General features: G+C 30.1%; 1 protein-coding gene across 1 annotated transcript; it reads right to left on the reverse strand.

Annotated features, from left to right (window-relative positions):
- Positions 1-5,460: 5,460 nt before the first annotated feature.
- On the reverse strand, positions 5,461-9,788 carry LOC100165214 (motile sperm domain-containing protein 2). The gene is made up of 10 exons (XM_008188249.3): positions 9,519-9,788; positions 9,107-9,253; positions 8,361-8,544; positions 8,138-8,301; positions 7,883-8,067; positions 7,687-7,759; positions 7,507-7,631; positions 7,258-7,446; positions 6,822-6,959; positions 5,461-5,779 (listed from the first exon to the last, which is right to left on the reverse strand). Exons 1-10 carry the CDS (start codon positions 9,586-9,588, stop codon positions 5,648-5,650), a joined length of 1,407 nt encoding a protein of 468 aa, XP_008186471.1. The 5' UTR covers positions 9,589-9,788; the 3' UTR covers positions 5,461-5,647.
- Between the last annotated feature and the right edge of the window lie 599 nt (positions 9,789-10,387).

Raw genomic sequence — 10,387 nt, forward strand, 5'->3', positions numbered from 1 at the left:
TTTTTTTTCTTATAAATATCAATTAAGTTTTATCTGTTGGGCCAAAAAGTGTAAAAATTTAATACAAAGCTCCTGATATATTGTTACAACAGCAGTTGAAAAATATTAAAAATACATAGGCACAATTTTTTTTTATAAGCATTTAAACTTTAAAGATCAAATTTTGACAAAATTTATCAAATTTAAAATTAAATAATTATTTTGTAGTTAAAAATTTATAAAATGTTCAATTTTTGTATCTAAGAATTGAAAATTTAAAACAAGATTCCACGTAAGTAATTAATTCTGTTACCAAAAAATCCAAAAAATACATTAACACAGTTTATTTTTATAGTCGTTTTAAGTTCAAATTTGGACGAAATTACATATTAAAAACCTAGGATAACTATTTCAGTTATTTTGTTGTGATTGTATAATATTATTCGTGGGTACTTGAAACTTCCAAAGTATACTATTATATATCTATGATAGTACCACGGTTTTTTGTTGATGTATAACGCGTTATAAGTACCTAATAGATATTATGATATGATAAATTTGGAATTTATTATAGGTACCTATTATAGGTCAATTTTTTTTAAATACTATAGACTATAATATAATATTATGTCTTATACCTAGACTGACATACCGTCTCCGCTCAGAATCGTTTTTCTTATACAATGATATTACCTATATCATTGAATTCAAATTTAATACCATCCATTATACAGTGACCCACTTGTAACCTACTGTACAGCAGAGCAAAATCTACTTACCCACCTTTTTTATTTTTAAATCTAAGATTCAGTTCGTGTTGCGACGCCGTTCAGTCTACACGTATATTTATATCGCGCTCCACTTATCAGCTCCCGATAGCAAAGTCGTTTTTGCTCGCCGCAACGTCTACTCCGTCGTGGTGCTAACCACTGGTAATGTATATTCTTATACTCCCCAAGGCCTACTACCTGTACACCTTATCTACATCATTATGATTCCTAATCGCCAGTCGACCGGCTCTCATAGTTACACTAACAAAAGCAAAACAACAAATCAAAAAAATAAACAACTCTCCCCGTTAATTATACCAAAAACCTTAATTAATCAAACGGGCTCTTAGTCGCCGTCGGACTTCTCCGATAACGATAACGACTGGAAAATAGTCACTAATGAATCGGGTAAACGTTAAAGATCACCCAACACTCTCACATTACCACTTCCAAAAAAAGACACTAGTATTTTCATCTCTTCAAATCGCTTCTCTCCATTAGCCCCTTCCAATGAAGAATTTCAAACGGTCACGGACAATGCTGAGCAGTCACAGGAAGTCACCCCTCCCAAAACCGTCAACCCGCCACCAATATTCATAGAATCCAATTTAAATTTCAACAATTTTACCGCCAAAATCAAGGAACTCACGCAACCTGATGGTTTCGAATGTAAAACGTCCACCAAAGGGGTTAAACTACAAACATTTAATTCGGACTCATACAGATCTGTTGTTAAATTTCTCAAGAAAAGTCAAGTGTCCTTCCACTCATTCCAGAATAAAGAATCTAAACCATACAGAATTGTGATAAAAAATCTCCACCCTTCCACGGACATATCATTCATAAAAGATGAATTAACTTCACTTGGCTTCCAACCCAGAAATATTATGAATGTACTTCACAGACAATCCAATGCACCTCTCCCTATGTTTTTCATTGACTTAGAACCGGATATTAACAACCCTGATATCCTCAAGCTTTCACTCTTATGCTACTCAAAAATAAAAGTCGAAGCCCCTCGTCCCAAAAAAGACACTCTCCAATGTCTTCGATGTCAATCATATGGTCATACACGCACTTACTGCAACCACCACCCCAGATGTGTTCGCTGCGGTGATCCCCATGACTCATCACAATGCCAAAAAGATCGAACCCAACCCGCCAAATGCGCCATGGCCCACATCCTGCCAACTACAAAGGTTGCTCTCTGCACAAAAAACTCAGCAAAAATAAAAAAAATCTTACCATCGAATCCCTGGCACAAAAACGCACCGAACCACCAAGCATCTTCCTCCTCACAAGAACCTCATAAAAACACCCACGTGGAATTCCCTCTCCTGCCACAAAATACGTCCAACCATTCACACAGAACACATCAAGAATCTCCTATCCCTAGTGTTTCGAATAACACAACAGATCAACTCACATCTTTCATCATGGAATTCAGATCGCTAATCAATCCCCTGATATCTCTACTTACATCACTCATTGAAAAACTTATCTCAAACAATGGCTGAAAATAAGTTATCCGCCTTAACCATTCTTTTATGGAACGCAAACGGAATCACCAACAACACGGAAGAACTTAAACTTATTCTCGCAGAAAAAAACATAGATATGGCTCTCATCTCCGAATCTCATCTCACATCCAGCTCAAAATTTAAAATTTTCGGATACGACTGCCTCCAAGCCAATCACCCCGACGACTCAGCTCATGCCGGTGCCGCATTACTAAATTCTACTAAAATCCCACACTCACCTTTTCATCCTAAATCTAACCAACACATGCAGATAGTCGCTACATCTATAAATATTAACTCCATACCCACGTCTATTGCATCAGCCTACTTCCCACCTGGATCACCTTTCCCTGCAGAAGATCTGTCACTATTTCTTCAAACACTAAATCACACATACATCATAGGTGCTGACTTTAATGCGAAGCACGAAACATAGGGCTGTCGCTCAAAAAACACTAGAGGTAGCACTCTACACAACTTTATAACAAACAAGCGCTCTAAAGTTATCTCTCCAGCCTCCCCCACCTACTGGCCGACCCATGCAAGCCGTCACCCCGATTACCTTGATTTTTTTCTATCTAACCTCCCCAATCACATCCACACAAATATTTCTAACCTAAATGACCCTACATCTGACCACACACCACTCATCCTCAAAATGCAAGCAAATGTTCCCTTCCACCCATTCGTAAAAAAACGCACAGATTGGAACACATTTCGCAATATTATGTCAACGTCTTCCTCTTTAAACATTAAGTTAAAAAATCCCACCGATATAGATACTGCCATAAACACCCTCACAAATAACATTCAAGACACGTTTCAAATATCTTCCATCACATCTGCAACTCAAGACAACTCCAGTAGAAATATCACTCCTGAAATAAGATAGCTCATCTCTCAAAAACGTCGGGCTCAAAATACTTGGCAACGTACTCACTACCCGATTGACAAACAACGGTACAACTATTTTTCCAACAAACTCAAGTCAACTCTCAAGAAACATCAAAATCAGCTATACACCTCCCATATTCAATCTCTTTCACTCTCAAATGGGTCTCTTTGGAGAAAAACCAAATCTCTTTTAAAGCATAAATCTACCATTCCCCCTCTCCGCTATCAAAACAACAATCTTGCTACCACTGACCAAGATAAATCAGATCTTCTGGCTAACCATCTTGCAAATACATTTAAACCTCACAACATCTCCCCTGATGATACTCACATGCTTCAAGTTGATCAATTTATCTTATCGCCTCTGCCCGTGGCACTTCCAGCCTCCCCAACTACTCCTGGCGAAGTTCTATCAATCGTTAAAAAACTCAAGAATAATAAGTCACCCGGCCATGATCTCATTAACAACAAAATAGTCAAAAACTTACCACCAAAACCATCAATCCACGGCTCCGCATAGCCAATGACCGCGGTCCGCGGGGTAAGCGAAGCGATGCATGGTTTCGTATTGCCGTGATACCTGGCATCCCAAGTCGCATGTTATCAATTGTTTTATCATAGACTTTTGTCATTTACAATTTAAAATTAATTTTTATATTTTTAAAAATAATTAGAATATTAGACGATACTGATAATAATTATTAGAACAATAAATTTCAGGTGAGGCTGCGCCTCACTTGCCTCACCCGGCGAGCCGCCATTGGCGTGGACTGAAGTCCCCGTTAGCACCTCTCCTCCCTGATAGTACCTACTCCACTGCTAAAACATAATATACGATATACCTATATTATACACACAAGTATACCTACAAAGTACAATACATACCTACATGATTATTATTTTATTTTAATTAAAAAGTAACAAAGAAATTATTTATTTTTCAAAATAGACGTTATTATATTTATATTATATATTTTATACCTTTATATATAAAATACGTGTCCCTGTATATTATGTACTGTTACTATAACCATTGATTATATATAGTATTATACTATGTATAATCAATGCTATAACGTAACGAGAAAAAACAATCAATACATTTTTTTTATGTATTTATTTTTGTTAAAATAATAAAACAAACTTAAATATATTTATTTGCGGATACCTTATTCATCTTTAGTCTTTACTATTGCATTGGACAAAAAAAAACAAAATGTTTTTCAAACATGTCGATTGACGGAATTCGATTAAAAATACCGGAAAATAAACTAAAAAAGGAAACTATGACCTAAAAATGCAAGAAAATTACCTAAAAAATTAAAAACGTCAAAAAATACAAAATAAAGGTTTCATAAATGGATTCGTAATTACATAATTCAAATTATGTACCTACTTAAAAAGGTACGCGTCACAATCGTCAAAAAAAAAAAAAAAAAATGCACTTTCCTACAAATTCACATCCCTAGTTATAATAATATATACTGAAAACTTCGATTAGCTTTAACTTCAAAATTAAATTCGTGCGCCAAATTCTAAGTTTAGCAAAATTTTTTTCATACAAAAATTACTGTTTCACAAGTCACAACTTGTTAATATCTGGAAAAAAAAAATTTAAATTTGGTATAGGCTCTGCTCGTGGCAGTCAAGTAATAGCGTTACAATCGCAAACTTTGGAAGGCTGTAACTTCTAAAATAATAGTTTCCAGTAAAAAAATTGTACACCATCATAGGTCGTTTAAAAAAATAAATTGAAAATTGTGAGGGTGTTGATAAAGTGCATTTGTTTGGAATGCTGTTGTTATATGGAACCCTCCTGGCTTCTATTGCTAGTAGTAAGAGCCAGATTAAAAGGGTACATACAACATAAGTTTTTAAGTTTTGCTGCTAGGATACTTCACAATAATCATAGTTTGAATACCCGATGATTATAAGCCGGTACCTAAGAAACAAGGATTATCAATAGCTGATATGCTGATTCTACTAACCAAGTGCTAACTTATATCTCATTGATAATTTTATTGACTGTCCTGAAGGCTGAAATACTAAGTTAACTTAATTTCAAAATCCCTAGCTCCCAGTTGCGATAATTTTATTCTTTTCTCATATCCCTTAGGCCTCAGCACCACTTTGTTCCACTCAGTATTTCCTGTAAGTAAATAATAATAATGTTACAAAAAAAAAAAAAATGTATTTTATCATAATATTATTTATTATACATATTGAGTTGTATTATTTTAAATACATTTTTTAACATTTTGTTTCATTATATGTATGTATACTAATATATTTATAACTTTATTAATAAATAACAGTTTTAAGGATTTTCCTTAACAAAATAATCAGTCTTTTTCTTTTAAGAATATAAATTATTTAGAAACTAATGAAAATAAAAAACAAATTTAAATTCACAATAATGTATTTTTCTAAAAAAAAATGTTTATATAAATTAAATAGGTATAACAATTAGTTAGCTAGAATTCACTATTTATGATAAAATACAGCCCACAAAAATCCAACTGCAAACAAACACACTAATAGTAAAATATATAATGAATACTTAACGTAACGCATATGTTGGGAAAGGATGCGATTCGAAATTTCTAAAGTAGTAACCTGAAAAAAATGTTTGTTTACATTTAGCAAATTTTTTTCTATTTTTTATAAAAATAGTATTTACTATTTACAAATATTATTACTATATAATTTTGTATAATACAATATGTACATATAATATTATATTGGTGGGACATTTTTTTGCATAATAATGTAGATCTATAGCAATAACAGTCCGTCAAAAAAATAAACTGATTATTTTTTACTCATTACTGATTTCACTCTCTTAAGTGGAAGATGTTAAACTTTCTAAGTGTTAATAATATATGAACACTATTAGGTAATTTAGCAATAACAAATTTTGGTGATTTTGAAGAGTTGTTCAAATTGTTATCATCATTTATAAAAAAAAATGTGAACATTTAAAATGCCCATTAATATCATAAAATTAGTCTAAATACAGTATAAACCGCTTTTAACAATTTTAAGGGACTTAGAGAATTACATTGTTATATCCCAACTTTGTAATATCTGGATGATAAAAATATACTGCACATGAGATATAAAATCAACCAAGTACAAGGCTGAGAATCGTTTTACCTGGAATATTGTTACATACGGCATTGACACATTGTAATATAAAGATTCTACTATACATTAAAACATTGAACTCTGCTAGTATTATCAGCGCATAGCCCGTATCGCTCACCAAAGATACGTATATTGCAAGACGTTATATTTTCGCCAGTCAATATTATGAATCATCAAAGTGAACACATATTTGTCAACGGGTAATTAACACCAGCAACCAGGGCAATGTGTATGTCGACTACCCGTCGTTTTAACATACAACTTCATGAGATTTTTAACTTCAAACGTATATAAAAAACTGTGATTATGTAGTTTAAGATTGTTAAGAATATCAGGAGTTAAAATACCTTAAATAATTTATACTTATGTAAATTATAAAAATGCACTACTAGTTTAAATAGAATAAAATAATTTTGAAAGTTTAAAATTTATAGATAATCTACTTCAAATCAAATTGTTTAATAATCAAAAAAAAAAATAATAAATATATATTGAAATAAAAATACTTTACCATATTCATTAATTTATTAACTTTTTCCTCGAGATCATTATTATGATTCTGGTCATAAGAATTCCAGGAATTTACTGTTTCATTTTCATTAGAAATTTTACATTTTAAAATGTGTTGTTCTTTGGTTTCCCATTGTATCTAATAGACAAATTTAAAATAAATTTTTCTTTTTTTTAATTATCTTTTAAAAAGTTTAAACATTCTCCATCACACAATACAAAAAATCAATAAATTTAATATTTTCCAATATTAGTTTTACAATATACATGTTTGGGGGGAATTTTTTAAGAAACAAAATATTGAAAAGTCCAAGCCCCTCTTTACTAATCAGATCCCAATTTTACATTTAGAATTACAGAATTTAAAATATTTAAAATTTAAGTTTAGTATTTATTATTTTTGTTAATGTTTTTTAGTACATATAAATTAAAAATACCTTCCACATTTCTGCCATATCTTTAGTATCTATAACAGGAATTACAAGTACTAAAAATTTATCTCTCATTACATCAGTCTGTTTTATTGACATTCCATTTAGTACAAACGTGACTTTTATACTTTCTTGAGGTATAAGTGTACCTGTGCTTGGACGAACTTTATACTTAATAAGACAAGTAGTTTTTATCTAAAAAATAAAATTAATTGTAAAAACAAAACACCTAATTAAAACTAATATTTCAGTTACTTTGAACGCAATTGGATCTTTGTAATCATTTATAAATGTGAGGCTTGCCATTAATTCATTATAACCATTGCTGTTATCTTTAACAAATGTAAGTACTTCGCTAGGGTTTATTTTCAGTTTAAGCTCTAGAACATAATAAATAAATAATTTTTGTTAAAACAAATTTCTACATATATTTACCTTTGGGCATATACACTATATCTCGAATGTCTCCTGAACCATTTTTCACTTCCATTGTTTCTGCAAAATGAACCTAAAAATTAAAATATTGATTTTTTTTTGTTTAACATAGTCGAGATTTCTTTTCCCATTACATTGAAGCACTAAAAGTTAAATAGTTTTATAATAATAATTAATCAATAAAATAATGTTAAACCTTTTTCTTGGTTTCTTCAACTTTTTTAGTTTCTGGTTCAAAATTAAACTTGTAATTATCTTCACCACCCCAATTGACCATTATTGATTCTTTTGATACAAATTCGCTCAAATTATGTTTATTTAGGAATTTAATTTTTTTCACAGCCTTGGCTGGTAACCATGTCTTGATTATTTTAAAAGCCGCTAAATAAGATCAATATTTTGTATAACTAATTTATTTAAATAGAAAATGAAATAAATAACAAGAACTTACCATTTAAAACCCATGGCATTTCATAAATTATAATGTAATTTAAAAAGGCTGGATAATACATTTTAAGTAAATTTATTAAGTAATTCGTAAATTCCATATCAAGATTACTTAAACCAGAACCCATCATATCAAAAAATATTGTAATTTGATCACCATTAGTTAACCTATAAATTATAACACTTTAAATATAATACATAGTTAAAGTAATTGAATAATAAATTACCTTTCCATTCTTTCAAACCAGTACACAGCGCACTTTTTACATTCCTCAGAATCTTTAGAAGCTTTAAAATGCAGTTTGCATCTAATAATGAACATAAGTTTACCATCTACGTCCATACCATGAGGATACATGATTCCCTCCTCTAAGTAATCAATTCTTACTGTACCATTTGATTCACTCATTTCTAAAATTAAAATAAATAAGATTAAAAAAGTGAGTCATTGTATAATGGATTGTATTAGACTTCAATTCAATGCTATAATATCATTGTATATGAAAAACGATTCTGAGCGAAGACGGTTTGTCAGTCTGCAGGATATTTTATATTGTTATTATTTATTTTATCGTGTAAGTTGAATTAATATTATAATATTATAATTTTTAATTCGTTTATGGTGATAAACAAAGCGTTAGAAATTAAAATCCCATTTTTAGCGTTTTTTCGTAATTTTTTTATGGTTTTTCCCGTGGCATTTAATAAGTATTGAAAAAATCAAAAAATGACCTCTTTAAAGTACCATCTTGATCCAATTTTCTAAAAGATAAGGTATGAAATCGAAGCACTCCTTCAGGTAGAAATTTTATATACAGAATATAAAAAAAAAAATAAATAAATAAATAAACACCATTGTAAAACCAATAGCTTCCTCGCTCCGCTCAGAATCTAAAACAAATCTGAAAATATAAAACTTAAAAAAAACATGATTCCAGACAAGATTGTAATCTCTTGTATATTTAATTATTACCATTAACACCAAATGATTTTCTCCATTCACATACATTCCATAACATGGATAAAGCTTCTTCTTGATTACCTTCAGTATGAATTAAAAACCGTTTAAGCCATGCATCCGAATTATTTATTTTGGCAAGATCCAAAGGATGAAACACTTCTGTGGAACACAGAAATAACAGAAAGTTTGCATTATGTTTGAATTATAAAAGTTAGTGATATAGGTAGGTACTGAATGTATCAACAATGATATTATAAAATATAATTAGTTGGCTAAAAAATAAAATGCCCAATTGCGACTGAACTAAACTGAGCAACCTATGTAAAATATCATAGCATATTATATATTTATATGCTATAGGTATATTGGTATATATATATCTAATATACTATTGTGTATCTTAAATAATAAAGAGTACGTTTACCGTTTTTTTCATTGAGTTTATCTTCAAATGACTGTCTCAATGATGAAACGCTTTCAGTTGAAATATCCATAATGGCGTTAAAAGAAATTAATATGGAAACATTAATGTATTGTACTTAGCTAGAAACAAATAAGATAGTCAATTTTTTAAACAAAAATTAAAAAACAATTTGTACAAAATTAATTTAAATTTTGTAGAAATACGAAAATATTGAAATTGAACTATACATGTGTATTAGACGTGTAATTGTGTCACTGTGTAGTATGTCTACCTATTATCATTTATCAATTATCATTATGTGTATCATAAATCGTTATCATTTATTAATTTATCAATGTATCACAGACCTTATACCACGAACTACTACAGTAGTAACCACGAACTACTACATGTAGTAGTTCGTGGTAGTAACTAAATAATTCTACACTAGCGCTCAACTCTTAGCTGGCGGCCGCTATACGAGTTAATAGTTATTATTATTTATTTAATTACTTTGATTTTTAATATTTCTCAGTTATGCATTTAAACCAGAAAGTTTTGAAAAATAGATTCGTTAAGGTCAAACAATTATCATGGCAACTGGCAAGTAGCAACCCAAACATAATATAATAAAAAAATATATAATATATTAGGTGTAACGTGTAAAAAAATAATTAAATATTTGAGCAGTTCTTTTTTATATTTTTGATTTTTTGGATGTAGGACGTAGGTATCATGATTTCAAAATATTATTATAGAATATAGATATTTACTATAATTTGTAATAATTTATTGTATAATCATATTTAGTTGGTAACATAATATCATGGAAATAAGACATAGGTACATATTATATAGGGAGGTAGCATTTATGAAATAAAAAATAGGTA

This window comes from Acyrthosiphon pisum, chromosome A1 (genome assembly GCF_005508785.2).
Source record: "Acyrthosiphon pisum isolate AL4f chromosome A1, pea_aphid_22Mar2018_4r6ur, whole genome shotgun sequence".
NCBI lineage: Eukaryota > Metazoa > Arthropoda > Insecta > Hemiptera > Aphididae > Acyrthosiphon > Acyrthosiphon pisum.